Source organism: Trichomonas vaginalis, chromosome IV (genome assembly GCF_026262505.1).
Source record: "Trichomonas vaginalis G3 chromosome IV, whole genome shotgun sequence".
NCBI lineage: Eukaryota > Parabasalia > Trichomonadida > Trichomonadidae > Trichomonas > Trichomonas vaginalis.
This window is the reverse complement of record NC_067206.1, coordinates 19,683,328-19,697,240: the sequence shown is the minus strand read 5'-3', so window position 1 is coordinate 19,697,240 and position 13,913 is coordinate 19,683,328. Positions and strand designations below refer to the sequence as shown.

General features: G+C 35.5%; 8 protein-coding genes and 1 pseudogene across 9 annotated transcripts, besides 1 other annotated feature; 8 read left to right on the top strand and 1 right to left on the bottom strand.

The window, feature by feature from the left end:
• Window positions 1-50: 50 nt before the first annotated feature.
• Window positions 51-293, top strand: TVAGG3_0130210 (serine threonine-protein phosphatase family; the record flags this gene model as incomplete). Its single annotated transcript, XM_051223910.1, has 1 exon — window positions 51-293. One exon carries the CDS (start codon window positions 51-53, stop codon window positions 291-293), a length of 243 nt encoding a protein of 80 aa, XP_051108896.1.
• A 1,306-nt stretch (window positions 294-1,599) lies between these two features.
• Window positions 1,600-13,913: part of a mobile genetic element that runs on past the window's edge.
• TVAGG3_0130200 (uncharacterized protein) lies at window positions 3,637-4,037 on the top strand (the record flags this gene model as incomplete). Its single annotated transcript, XM_051223909.1, has 1 exon — window positions 3,637-4,037. A coding segment is annotated over one exon (401 nt), but the record flags the coding sequence as incomplete, so codon positions are not given.
• TVAGG3_0130190 lies at window positions 4,857-6,992 on the top strand (annotated as a pseudogene). The gene has a single exon. A coding segment is annotated over exon 1 (2,136 nt).
• On the top strand, window positions 7,067-7,651 carry TVAGG3_0130180 (His-Me finger endonucleases family; the record flags this gene model as incomplete). The annotated part of the gene is made up of 1 exon (XM_051223908.1): window positions 7,067-7,651. The coding sequence occupies one exon, from the start codon at window positions 7,067-7,069 to the stop codon at window positions 7,649-7,651; it is 585 nt and encodes a 194-aa protein (XP_051108894.1).
• TVAGG3_0130170 (uncharacterized protein) lies at window positions 7,688-8,203 on the top strand (the record flags this gene model as incomplete). The annotated part of the gene is made up of 1 exon (XM_051223907.1): window positions 7,688-8,203. One exon carries the CDS (start codon window positions 7,688-7,690, stop codon window positions 8,201-8,203), a length of 516 nt encoding a protein of 171 aa, XP_051108893.1.
• On the top strand, window positions 9,040-9,681 carry TVAGG3_0130160 (organellar and viral DNA polymerase type B; the record flags this gene model as incomplete). Its single annotated transcript, XM_001582461.2, has 1 exon — window positions 9,040-9,681. A coding segment is annotated over one exon (642 nt), but the record flags the coding sequence as incomplete, so codon positions are not given.
• On the top strand, window positions 10,806-11,165 carry TVAGG3_0130150 (organellar and viral DNA polymerase type B; the record flags this gene model as incomplete). The annotated part of the gene is made up of 1 exon (XM_051223906.1): window positions 10,806-11,165. A coding segment is annotated over one exon (360 nt), but the record flags the coding sequence as incomplete, so codon positions are not given.
• Window positions 11,254-11,846, top strand: TVAGG3_0130140 (KilA, N-terminal/APSES-type HTH, DNA-binding family; the record flags this gene model as incomplete). Its single annotated transcript, XM_051223905.1, has 1 exon — window positions 11,254-11,846. A coding segment is annotated over one exon (593 nt), but the record flags the coding sequence as incomplete, so codon positions are not given.
• Window positions 12,586-13,035, bottom strand: TVAGG3_0130130 (protein of unknown function, DUF4106 family; the record flags this gene model as incomplete). The annotated part of the gene is made up of 1 exon (XM_051223904.1): window positions 12,586-13,035. One exon carries the CDS (start codon window positions 13,033-13,035, stop codon window positions 12,586-12,588), a length of 450 nt encoding a protein of 149 aa, XP_051108890.1.

Genomic DNA, 13,913 nt, shown 5'->3' with positions numbered 1-13,913 from the left:
GAAGGAAACGTAAAAGACTAGGCGGACATTAGATTTTTACATATAGTAAAATGGGTTTCTTTGGAAGAATAGGAAACTTCTTTCGAAATGTTGGAAGAGGTATATGGAATGGAATAAAATCTGTCGGAAGAGGAATTTGGAACGGAGTCAAAAATATTGGTAAAAGAGTAGGTCAGTTCGTTGGTATTATACCTAAAGACCCTGAACCAGAAGAACAAGCTCCTGTTATACAACAGCCTGAACCTGCACCACAGTCTAGTTGGCAACCAAATCCAACACCTCAACCGTATTAAAAAATCATATTTTTACCGTTCGATAGTAGTTGTATATGAAACTAAGTTCTAAGTAAAACGCGTGGTATAATGGAATTATTCTCTTTCTTCCATCTGTAGTAAACCATACTTGAAAGTCTGAAATACTTCCACTTGGTGGTTCATATAGCTTTGTAGGTTTTTTCGTAAAAGTCATTTGCCAAGCATAAAAAAGAGTTTTGTGCACCAGAAAATGAAGCATGAACGATAATAGCATCTGAGTCGAAAACATTTTCATATGTTCCATTAGGGTTTTCGACTTCATAAAAGTTCGGGTGTACTGGATATTCTGCAGGCTGATTTAACATCCTCAAAAATCTATACCATGCCAAGTGGTTATATTTTGTAGAAATATAACGTCTTCTCCAAGGTCTTCTATTCTATTGAATTTAACAGTTGCATTTTTCCTGTCATATAAAATATCGAGATGGTACTCTCCTTCGTCAATGTTGTACTGTTTTGCATATTCGAGATAGATATCGTTTATTTTTTCTTGAAAAGCTTGAAGAGTTGTTTCTAAGTTTACAAGCAAACTAACTTGTAAAAGTTTTCCCTGTTCAAATTTCTCATACGTACGTTTTTCTTTGTTATAGTATCGAATTTCAAAAGCGACCGTAAATGGGAAACCATGTATGGCTTCTGAAATGAACTTCATTCTACGAAAGCCAATAGCTTTTGTGACGGATGGGTCTCTTAACCATCTTAGTGGGTAGTCAAAACGATAGCCTTCATGCTTTACGGTCTCTGTCTCAAACTTTTGACCGACATTCGTAAAAAGTTCATCTAATGGTTTAGTTGTAGCAACTCTTGAATTTTCTTTTTCTATTGGAAGCATTTTTTATCTAGAATAAAAATGTCGAATGAAACAGCGTCTATGAGAGAAATACAACACAACCGACAACTCATTTTGCAAGCTCTAAATAAGAACACAACAAACTTTTCAAACTATTCTAAGATATCTGAGTCATTGAAAGAAGGAAACTTAAAACTGACATTAAACCCAATGACAGACGAGTTTCTGTTTCAAGACAATAAGAACCATACTGTCTGTGTAAATCCAACAAAAGGAACTTTAAACGAGAAACCTATATCTGAACTTCTTTTGAAAGCAGATGTTGACAACAAAGCTGACAAAGAGTATGTCATTGAAAAAGTTCAAGAAGAACATGACAGAGCAGATGCAACATATGCAACAAAAGAACATACTCATCCTGAACTAGCAGACAAAACATATGTTGACAATAAAATGTCAAGTGAAGTGACAAGAGCTGAAAACGAATATTCTAAAAAGACTCATACACATACCATTGCAAATATTACAAACTTACAAGAAACCTTAAACAAGAAAAGTGACGTTGGACATACACATACCATTGCAAATATTACAAACTTACAAGAAACCTTAAACAGTAAAAGTGCCGTTGGACATACACATTCTATATCTGACATTACAAACTTAAACGTTAGCCTTGAAAAGAAAGCAGATAAAACATATGTAGACGATGAGTTAGCATATTTGGCTAGTGCGTTAGTGAAGAAGGCAAATAAGGAATATGTGGATGAAAAAGATAATGAAATTATAGAAAGGGTTGAATGGTACCATGAACGGACAACAAAGATTTTAAAAACTAAAGCCGATACAGGGTGGGTTTCAGGATGTTTAGACCTTAAAGCTGACAAGAACCATACACATACAAGTTTTACAACTTTTAGAGCAGACGACATAGTATTGAACTTTGACCTTGGTTCAAGTGCACCATTAGAAAATCCAAGTACAAGCGTAAAAGATACTCTTAACATTTTAGATAAGAGTTGCAGGAATATCGAAGATCATACCAGAAACTTTGAAGCATACGAACTACCAGCAATGTTAGATAAGAAAGCTGACAAAACAGAGCTTCAAACATTAAAGATTGAAATACTTCAAACACTATATCCTATAGGTTCTATTTACACGTCAATGAACTCTACCAGACCAGAAGTAGTACTTGGTCTCGGAACTTGGACTCAAATAGTCGACAGGTTTTTGTATTGTGCAAACTCTTCAAAGGAAACAGGTGGAAGTAAAACGATTTCAGGTGCAAATTTACCTGCACACAGTCACTACATAGATTTAAGTACATCTGAAGCAGGTTGGCATAAGCATAGATTTTGGGATTGGTCAGCAATGAAAAAAGGTAAAGGATATGATGTTAAAGACGACGTTCAGTTTGCTATAAATTGTTTCTGGGGTAGCACACAGGGAGAAGGAAACCATACACATCGCGTTTCAGGGTATACGCAAACAACGGGACAGAGTAAAGACTACATGCCACCTTACATGACAGTTTACGCATGGTATAGAAATGCTTAGTCGTCATTTTCAACTTCTTTAGCATATTCGTCAGGAGTTGTCTTATATTTGTTAGGAACTGTCTTTGAAAGTATACCACCTTGAACCTTAACAAGTTTGAAACGAGGTCTGACAATAGTAGTTTTATCTTCTGCTTGCAGTCTGTACATTTTGCCATGTTTGCCTAAAACTTCATAATATCTCTTGTATACTTTCTTCTATTTTTACGAACACGAACGTGAGTACCTGTCGATTCCCATTGTTGTCATAGTCAATTAGTATTTTCATATGGGTCGCGTTTAGGTATTTCTATTTTTACTTTGTCACCTTTCTTAAGTTTGAAGCCTGCATTCTTTCTTGTTTGTCTCTTTTGACTAAAACTATTAAATATATAGTCTTTCTCTAAGTCGGGGTTGTTTTTCATTTCTTCGGGGGAGTGGTTTCCCAAACCTTTTTGTTTACGGGTAATGTAAATATTTAAAACTTGTCTCATCTTTGCCATGGAGAAATGTCTATATTTGTCGTCATATGACATTTCATTTGCTTCACCACTTTGTGGTTGATTTAAGTCTCTTAAGATTTTTATACAACTGTCAATGACACCAAGAGCAGAATGGTTTTGGTCGACAATGAAATATTGGTTTACATTTTTTGAACGCAGATAGTTTTTAATATCGTCTGATTTGAAAGAACTTTCATAGTCAGATGTCAGTTTTGTTGGATGGTATTTGTCAACGAATATTGTCAAAGCAGTTTTCACATCTAAAATATTTTTGGACCATAATGGTATGGCTTCACAGTATCTTGTGTTTTGACCAACAAATATTAGCCAATATGGTGGTCCATCTTCTCTATATCTCGGAATGTTTTCCAAGATATCCATAAACCAAGCATTTGGTGTTGAACTAAAGATTTTTACCATGAGTGCTTTCTTTGTCGCTTTAGAAACATAGGGGTCCTTGTTTGGATTCGTCATTTTTTAACCCATAAGAAATGGGTTTATTTGGCGCATTAGCAGGAGTTGCATCCAGATTTTTGCCCGCAGTGGGAACAATAGCCAGAGGTGTATTTGGAGTTGGAAGGAAGATTTTGAGTACATTAGGTATACTTAAAGAGAAAGCACAACCTATTATACAAACTGTACAGAAAGGTTGGGATGTAGCACGAGATGCAACAAATCTTATTCCAAATCCTGAAACAAGAGGAAAAGTTCAAGGATGGATGGACAATGTAGGAAGACAAGCAGGAAACTATTATAACAAAGCAAATGACTACTATAACCAAGCAGGACACTATATGGACCAAGGTGAAAGATTCTTTAACAGAGGATATAACCATGCACAACAGTGGGTAAACAACAACCAACCTCAACCGCCTCAAACGTGGGAATGTAAATTTTTACTGAGATGAAATGAACAATACAGCATTGAGACAAATGGGCTCAAGATGGATTTGTCGGCTTCCAGCAGTTACACAACCACGTGTTTGTCAAGTTCTTCCTATACCTCAGGAAGTTTTAGACCGACTTAAAAAACCTAAACAACCAGGTTGAAACAAACCAAAATAAAATTTTTTACTGAGATGAAATGACCGAAGAAGTTGAAACGGTAGATTTGACACCACAAACAAAAAGTTCAGAACCATTGTCAAAACCTGTCAAAGAACTTACAGATGAAGAGAAAAATTCAATAATAGAAAGTGCCAGGTCTGGAAATACAAACTCTAACTACAAAGTCACTTTTCATAAAAATGGAACGGCAAGTATCTCAAAAAAGAAACAGACTCTCACAAATAAAATATTGAAGTCTGAAGGAGCTTTCGAGACAACAGATGGAAAAGTTACTTCACTGACCAACAGTTCATTATAGAACATCTCATTGACTTAGAGTCGAAATATTCTAAACTTTACAACAAACACAAAAAGTTGAAAGGAAAACAAAAACAAATGGCATATGACATTTATGAAGATGTTGACGACACAACTTCCAGCAAGTGAGTAAGGTCAGAGGAACCAAAAAGTGACGAAAAAACCAATAGAAGAAGAAAAACCAAAAACTGAAGATAAACCAAAACCAAAGGTTAGTTTCAATACTAAACCAAGTCAACCTTCATTAGCTGGTATGGGTTGGCGTCAAAGACTTATGGCAGCAAGTGCTTATGTAAAGTAAAGAAAAAAATATTTTTTTATTTTTATAAAAATGCCCCCGTATAGAATGGATAGAAAATCTGCTAGAATAAAAGCAGAGTTAGAAAGATATGGCTGGAGAGTTTCAAAGAAGTTTAAATATAGGAAGGGAAGACCCATAAAAGTCTATGACAAATTGTCTGGTCTTCGCTACGAAATGGACTTAGAAACAGCACGTGCAAATTATCCAAACAGACTAGAGAGGTTAGAAGAAGAGCGTCTTATGGATATGCCTTTCAATGTTACTGAACCTCAAGTTGAAGGACACGACGGCTTTGCCAGATTCTACTGGAAACATGACGAACAATTGCATCCTTTGAGACGGAAAAAAGGAAAAGGTGAAGACGCACATGCTCCCATGGAAAGAACAAGATATGCATATGAAAAGTATCGTGAAGTTAGAAGTAAAATTACTTCTGGTCGAACCTTTACAGTAAACTTTGACGAAGGAAAGAACAAAGAAGGCTTCATGGGAGTACTTGCTGCCATACAAGACGGAAATAAGAAAGGATTACAATCTCAGACTAACCGTAAAGATTTGGATGGTCATATTTACTATGCACATGGCAATGTCGCAAACAGCCGCACAACTTCTTGGACGCTTTCAAGACTACAAAGAGAGAACAAATGTTTGACTCCGACTCAGATATTTTGAATGCAATTGAAGGAATTGCAAGCGTGAAGTTCGAATGGTACCAACCTAACCCTCAAGCAGTCAGAAACATGCTGGATACTTCCCGTTCATAAACAAGTCTGACATTAACTGACAAGGTATGGAATTTACAATTCAATTCGAAAACAATTGTCAATGAACCTTGTATTCTTACATGTCTCAGGAACTCTGGTCTTGTTACAGAGTGAGAAAATGAAGTATCTTGAGTCATGTGTGAAAACAAGGTACATTCTCAGAAGTCAATTGTCAAAAGTTGCACCGTTGGCAAATGTGAATATCCGAGTCAACATACCTACAGCTAAAGGTTCTTCACATGACGACTATGTTGTTGACTTCAAATTGCCATGGTTGAAGATTGTACTTGTCCACAACCACTTCATGTTGAACGAAAGTCTTACAAACCCATTGTTCGGAAAAGGCAAGTGCAACATTGTCAGAGCTGTTAACATTCTTTTCGAGAAAGGCTTGTTGGAACCAATTCCAGATGACAAGCTGACAGAAACTTTTGTACCAAAAGACGAAACAAACTTTTCATTGTTGTAAGACCAAAAGTTGTTCCAGACAAAGTTATAGCACAAAAGAAGTACACAGCTCCAAAAGGAGTTGGATTGTTCGGATACCAACCTGAACCAGAAGAACTTCCAATGAGGTTGCAAGAACTTCAAGATGCTATCAAACTTCCATTGAGGCATCCAGTCGACGTCAAATTGTATTGGAGAGCTTCTGAGTTAGGTCAGAAGGTTTTATATGAAACAGGTTGCTTTGACGATGTTTATGAGATACAGGCGAGGTTTCTCAAAGAGATAAGAGACTCACTTGTAATTTCCACGAAACTGGACCGATTCTTGCGACAAGTTCGACTCAGATGAAAAAGATATACTATGTCGACCTTAACGCTGCGTACATGAGGTTTGTCGAATATATCCCGACTGGAATTCAAACGAAGATGGTGAGTATCAGGAAGGAACTATACAGTTGGAAAAGTCATACAACAATGTATGATATTAGGAAAGCTTCAAATCCCAAACTTGCAATGACACTCAAATTGCTTATGAATTCGACATGGGATATTCCATTAAGAAACCTCAAAAGATGAAGAGTAAACACTATGAGAAGGTCGACAACTTTGTTGAAAGGTTTTCTCCTTTTGTTTTGAAATACGAGTTCACCGAAGGTCAAAATGGCTTAGTAACCACAGTAAAACCTATTGTCGAACATTGGTCCTATCCTCAGTTCGCAAAGGCAGTCCTTGACAACTACAACAAATTCTTCTCCGAAATCAAATCGAAAGTGAAGGTATACTATGAGAACATCGATGCGCTCATGACGAACGAAGAAGGATACAACAAACTCATTGAAATGGGAATGGTCGGTGAAAAGATGGGCTTTTTTAAGCTAGACAAGGTATTTTCCGAAGTTCATGTTCTCTCCAAGCGTAAGTACTGGGGTGTTAAAGAAGATGGTGAAATAGTTAAACATTGCATGAAATAAAAACATTGCATGAAATAAAACATTGCATGAAATAAAACATTTTTTAAAAAAAATATTTTTTTATTTTATTTGAAATGTACGCTGAGTTTGTTGGAGAAGACCGTTGGGAAACTTGTTTGTTAGATGAGAAATATGAAATTCACTGTTGTGAGTCATTTGAAGTCAGAAAAAAGGAGACAAAAAGAGTTTTAAGCGAATGGGAGGGAAATAACGGATATGCTATTATGAAGATGAGTGGAAAACACTATTTTAAACATATTGTCATTGCAACTCATTTTATACCGAATCCTAACAATTTACCTTTTGTAGACCATATAAACCGTATAAGAAATGACAATAGACTTGAAAACTTACGTTGGGTCACTCGTTCTGAAAACAATAAGAACAAAGGCAAATTTGGAGATATTGTATTCGAATTTGTCGACGAACTAGAAGATGAAACAATTGAAATTACAGACTATGGCAAGCATACGTTTGAGTTTTACTACTATAGCGAAGAACAAGACTCTTTCTACTTTTATACCGGCGTAAACTATAGGAAATTACAAGTATATTTTACTAAGGAAGGCTATGCTTATGTAAACGCTAGAGATACAGATGGAAAACGCGTTAAAATACTTCTTAACAAATTCAAGAAGCTATATGGCATACCATTTTAAAACGTTTTTAAAACAGTATATTTTTACATATATAAAATGCTTCAGGTTGAAAAACAAAGAACAAAAGTAGCAGATACAAAACCGTTAGACTATATCTTTACAAACGCTGGCAGGAATATATCAGATGAAGAAATTTCATCCGGAGCTTATAGGTTTGACTATCCAATTCGTTGGCTTCAAAGTCCTTCAGATGCAAAGGCAATAGGATTTAGAAGAGTTTTGTTTTCAAATAGAACTAATGCATTCATGTTCGCAGTATATTTTCACGGTCAGTATAAAGGTTCTGATGGTCTAATAGAAAAATTTGACGAAATGAAAATCTTTACAATTCGTTCAGACGAAAGTCTTGAAAAAACTCTAAATGACTTTCAAACTCAAATAAACAAATACTACTGGGAATTTCAAGAAAAATACCACTCTTTACTAAATGGAACATACTATCTAAAACTAGAATACGACAAGATGAACTCCACAGTTTCATTTCAAAAGATTGAAATTAACCCTCCAAGAGATACAGAGTTTTTATATTGGGGGGTGGACAAACGTTCTTGAGCGCAATTTCTTCGGTTACTAAACCAGAACGAACCATTACCACCAGATGGTCCATTTAAATTTATACTCCCACCAGCAGATTTGACAGTTTATAGAAACGTGTTTGACCCTCAAAATGTCATGTGTCATGCAAGTTTCAGTTCAAGCAACAACAGTTTTCTTTGTATCGGTAAGGACTTTTATGACTTTGCTTCTAAATTCTACGAACCACCTAGTAACAGTTTCTCTGACTTTCAATTTTGGTTCACAACAAACGGTGTGCAGCATATTATTCCACTGTACTATGACTTTTATCTCGAATTGTCTTTCATATACAACTACGGAAAAGTGCTGAAAAAGTATTGAAAAATATATTTTAGATCTCACCAGGTCCCTCGGTCCCTCGGTCCCTCGGTCAACTAACATCTTTTTGAAAATGAGACAACATGACATTTAGACAACAACACAGGAGATAGATTTCATCGCATATGTTTTGTCATGAATTTCATCGTAAATGTTTTGAAGAACTGAAGGGGTCACCAGGTCCCTCGGTCCCTCGGTCCCTCGGTCAACTAACATTTTTTTGAAAATGTGTGACAACATGACATTTTGACAACAACACAGGAAATAGACTTCTTCGTATATGTTTTGTTGAGACTTCTTCATCGTAAATGTTTTGTATAAAAAGCAACCGTCGGAAAACAGCGGGTTGGTATATTCTTCATGAAATGCTTGTTTTGAGGTTGAGCCACTTTTTTGGCTCCACCGTAGAAAACACACAAAACTCGTTCATTTTGTGCTGAAATAAAATAAAGGTAGTTTTTTTAAAAAAATATTTTTTATTTTATTGTAAGAACATGTCAGCAACAACTTCACCAAACTCTTTAGTCATGAACCCAACATCTATGTTAGTAGAAATGAAAAGCTTCATTCCTTCTTCATATACTTTCGAAACAGAAATCCAGAAGATAAAGCAAGAACTTCTCCAAGGAGATTTAGACTGTAGTGCAAAAGATGAAACAAATGAACAGTATCTTTATGAAATGCAGGACCTGGTGGAACATCTACCTAAACTTCCTGAAATACAACAACAAAAGCTCACTATTCCAGAATTCGATGAAATAGAAGTGAAACCAACTGACTCAGTAGAAACCAAGAAGTTCATACGAAAGATAAACTATGAGTTTCTTGGATTTCATTGCAACCACAAAGTCATGGACAAAGACTGCGATATGGTATATTTCATTGACATATACAAATCTGAAGAGTTTAAGACCTACGACAACTTTGTTTCGTTAGTTGCAAAATGTGTATGGCAGATAAGAGATAAAGATAGAAGAGGTAAGGTATGGAACCAACAAATAAAACCAGCAACTTTTGAGTTAAAGAAAACCATTTACGCCTTACTTGTTTTAGCAGGTAAGGTTTCAGAATATAATGCTAAAATGAACCCACATTGTTCAAAATGTAAAGCAGCAATGAAGAAATATAACTACTCCGTCAAAGAGATAGAACGTATGCGAAACGGCTATGCTGACTTAAAGAAAGAAGCAGAGAAACCAGCAGAAGATAAAATGGACATGTTGACATTTCTGAACAAAAACTATCCAACTGCTGACGATTTCCTTCTATCTGACGTCAAGAAGAAATATAAAGAAACTTTCGGTATCGTTAAAATTTTTGATATCCTTCGTGAAGAAATAGAAGCTACAAAACTGTTTAAAGTCATGAACCATCACAACATATACCATGTAAAGCGCTTGTAAAAGAGAGGTAGCACCTAAAATATATTTTTGTCTGATTTACGCTCATTGACGATGAAAGTCTTAACAAAAACATTGACGAAGAAGTCTATTTCCTGGACTGTTGTCAAAATGTCATGTTGTCACCATTTTCAAAAAGATGTTAGTTGACCGAGGGACCGAGGGACCGAGGGACCTGGTTAGATCTAAAATATATTTTTGCTGAAAAAAATGACCAAATTTCATGATATAACTGTATTTTTTTGACGAAGAGAACTTTGACACTTCGTAAAAAAAATCCCTGAAATCGTAAAAAAATGACCAAATTTCATGAATTTCCTCATATGTTTGCTACCCAAGGAAAACCGAGGATAGAGATTCCGTACGAAAATCGTAAAAAAACTCTATGAAAATCGTGAAAAAATGCGAGTAGTAAAAAAAAACCACTCACCTAAAACTCATGAAAATCGTGAAAAAATGCTACCCCGACTTTTACAGGGGTTGCCTAAAACTCATGAAAATCGTAAAAAAACTCTATGAAATCATATCTTTTTATACAAGATAGAAAAAATAAAATAAAGTTAGTTTTTTTAAAAAAATATTTTTTATCTTGTATGTAAGAACAGGAAATGACAAGCACTGAGTTTGAAACAGTTAAAAAGATAGACAATGAGACCAAGGTGGTTAGAATAGGTGATTTAAACGTAAGATACTCAAAGAAATACAAAAAATATTCTTTGTCAGACATTATATCTCCATCTGGAAAGAGAGCAAGCGACTGGGTTAGAAATGCTTCTACTCAGAAAATTTTGACAAGAAATCCTGAGCTGATGATATCGGTAAGATTCTATGGAACAAGAGCATATCTTATAGACAAAAGTCTTATACCAGTAGTTTTGTTCTGGATTGACCCAGTTGTTGGATATAATTTCATAACATATGGTTCATTCGATACGGAACGTTGCTGTGAAGGCTTACTTTACATCGTTCAGAAACCGAAGGACTTCAATACAAAGAGATATAAGATAGGAAGGACATATAATATAACTCAAAGATATGACAGTACAGTCAATAGAGTCAAGGTTGTGTTCGTTAATGATATGAGAGCTGCAGAAACAGAACTACTTGAAAAGTTTGAGAAAATGTATGGTGCTCCCACGAGAGGTAAAGAAACGTTTGAAGTAGATGAGATAGGTAAAGCTATAAAATTATTTGACGAAGTTGCTGAAAAATACATGTAAAGCGTTTATTTTTGGTCTTTTGTGAAAGTCAGAAAATAACGCTAATTTTATTTTTATTTTATTTTTTATTTTGTATGTAAAGACAGAAATGTCAACATCAGAGAACACAACAACTGCTATCGTTCATGAAGCCATAAGTGAAGAATACGAGTGGGTTCAGTTTAACAAACAACTCCGTCTCATTCGTTCGGTCAAAGATGACATGTACCAAATGCAAAGTATTTTGACAGCATGTTTTGCTCCAGATACTAAGAAACCACAAGACTGGTTTGAATTAAATAGCACTCATGAACTCCTCAGTGAGTTTGAACATGTAGAACTTAAAAAGATGTACCAAGACAGACAAAACTTACCATCGCATCTAAAAGGTATATATGTTCATAAGTTCCTAGTTAGTTCAATAGCAATGTGGGCTTCACCTCGCTATGCATGGTATGTTTGTAAACTTCTTGACGAACTTTGTACAAAGCAGAGAGAAGATATGATGAAAGAAGACAAAAACATACAGAAAAGAATACCACGTTCGGTACCAAAAGGAAAGGAAAAGAACTATAAGTATATGATTTACACTGAAGAGATGGAAAATGAAGAAGACAGAGATATGGTTATGTTGCATTTAGTCAGAAGAAACAACAAAAGCTTTTACGACTTAGCTAAGATTTACAAATCTGACAGAAATTGGTTCTATCGCGAAAACTTACCGATTTCAATGACACCAAATGAAGATGTTAAACAGATAGTTCAAGATACGTTACCTCAAACACACTATGATATGAAAGGTTGTACAATACTTACATTCAAAGAAGACTTACCGCTACTGAAGGAAAAGATAACAGAGTATTTCGATAACTTCAAAGAAGAAGAGTAAATGAACCATTTATTTTTCAAGCTTGACACCAAAGATGGCTCAGGTAGCTCTAGATGGTAAATTGTCTTGTCCGAGTCCTTCTGGCATTCCGAGTCCTTCCTTCTGGCATTCCGAGTCCTTCCTTCCGACATTCCGAGTCCTTCCTTCCGACAGGAAAAGTCCTTCCTTCCGACAGGAAAAGTCCTTCCTTCCGACAGGAAAAGTCCTTCCTTCCGACAGGAAAAGTCCTTCCTTCCGACAGGAAAAGTTTTTCTTTCCGACAGGAAAAGTTTTTCTTTCCAACAGGAAAAATTTTTTCTGTTGTCCGTCCGTAAACCATTCAAATTTTCGAAAATTGAGAACTTTTTGGCCGACCTTCAGAAAAAGTTTTTCCTTCCGACAGAAAAAGTTTTTCTTTCCGACAGGAAAAGTCCTTCCTTCCGACAGGAAAAGTCCTTCCTTCCGACAAGACACAAACGAATGTCCGACGTACCACCAACCGAGTCCATTCCAAAGTCAGAAGAACCGACAGCCCCAGCACCACAACAGACTAAGACTCAAACACTTACATTTTTACGCTTGACTTTTTACAATTTGAACTTTGTTTGCGTAGATGTGAATTCTGAAAGAAGTATGAGGGTCTTGTATGACTTTGTACTTCTCCCATAGTTCATGTCTGTCAAACTTACCTGCCATGGACTCTTTCATAAGTTCCATGAAATCGTCTTCGGACAATCCGGGGAAAAGTATGATATCAGTAAGTATTCTCTTTACATCCTTACTTAAACTCTTTGCTGTCTGTACACAAATGACAACTGAGATGTTAAAGTGTCTGAGCTTCTTAAGAATTCGACACATGTCTTGTTCTCTGTTCTTTAACAAAGGATGAGAAGCAAAGTCATCTAAGATAAGAAGACACCTATGAGGGTAAGTCTTCCAATCGTAAGATTGCAATTTCTTCGAAATGTATTCTATCTCTTTCTGTTTGTTTCTGAAGTGTTTCTTCTCTAATATTCTCTGCATTTCCTCATTTGGGTCTTTAAACTTAGAATTGACATACTCATTTATAGCATTGTACTTCAAAACTCTTCTTTGGTACTTCTTTATCCAATCTAACAACTCAGTATCTTTTATACATACTAACTTAGACTTTTTTATAATATCTTTGAACGAATTGACGGTTTGGTCAAATTGACCAGAAGTACTACAAATGACTACTAACTCATAGAATGGGTTCTTCTCATCTAGTTCTTGTTGTTGTGCAGCCATTTTAAGATAAGTGAAAGTCTTACCCGACCCAGGCGGTGCAATTAGACCTGTTATACCATTCTGAGCAAATAAGAACTTGTCATGTATGGGTTTTATCTGAGCATTTTCCAACTTCCTCTTGTTCTTATTTAAAACATTCTCAAATTTCTTGTCAATGTCAGCAAACTTTTTTTCTAACATATTTTTAGAAAAATTAAAATTTTTATCTTTTAGGAAATGTCTAGCGATTTCGCTATCTATATTCGAGACAAGCTTTTCGACAGCAAAACATCTGTCGACCATAAAATCTTACATAGTGTAAACAAGAAAGGTGAATTTGTTCTAAAGTTCTGTTTCTGGGAATATGACAAGAACCATAAAACCTTAAGCAGAGAAGTCTTAAAATTTGTCAATGACAGACTTGTTGACAGAGATGACGCCTCTTGGAGAGATGAAGTCCAACAAAACTTCTTAGAATGCAAAGAAGACACATGCGCTGTTCTTGAAAATGAAATAGAAAACAGAATAGAAGAGCTATTAAATGACAAAGCACTTTTACAAAAATATGGTTCTGAGAAGTTTGACATAACTCCACCAGAGAAGAAGAAGAGAGAAAAGAAAGAAAAGAAAGTAGAAGAAGAGAAGAAAGAACC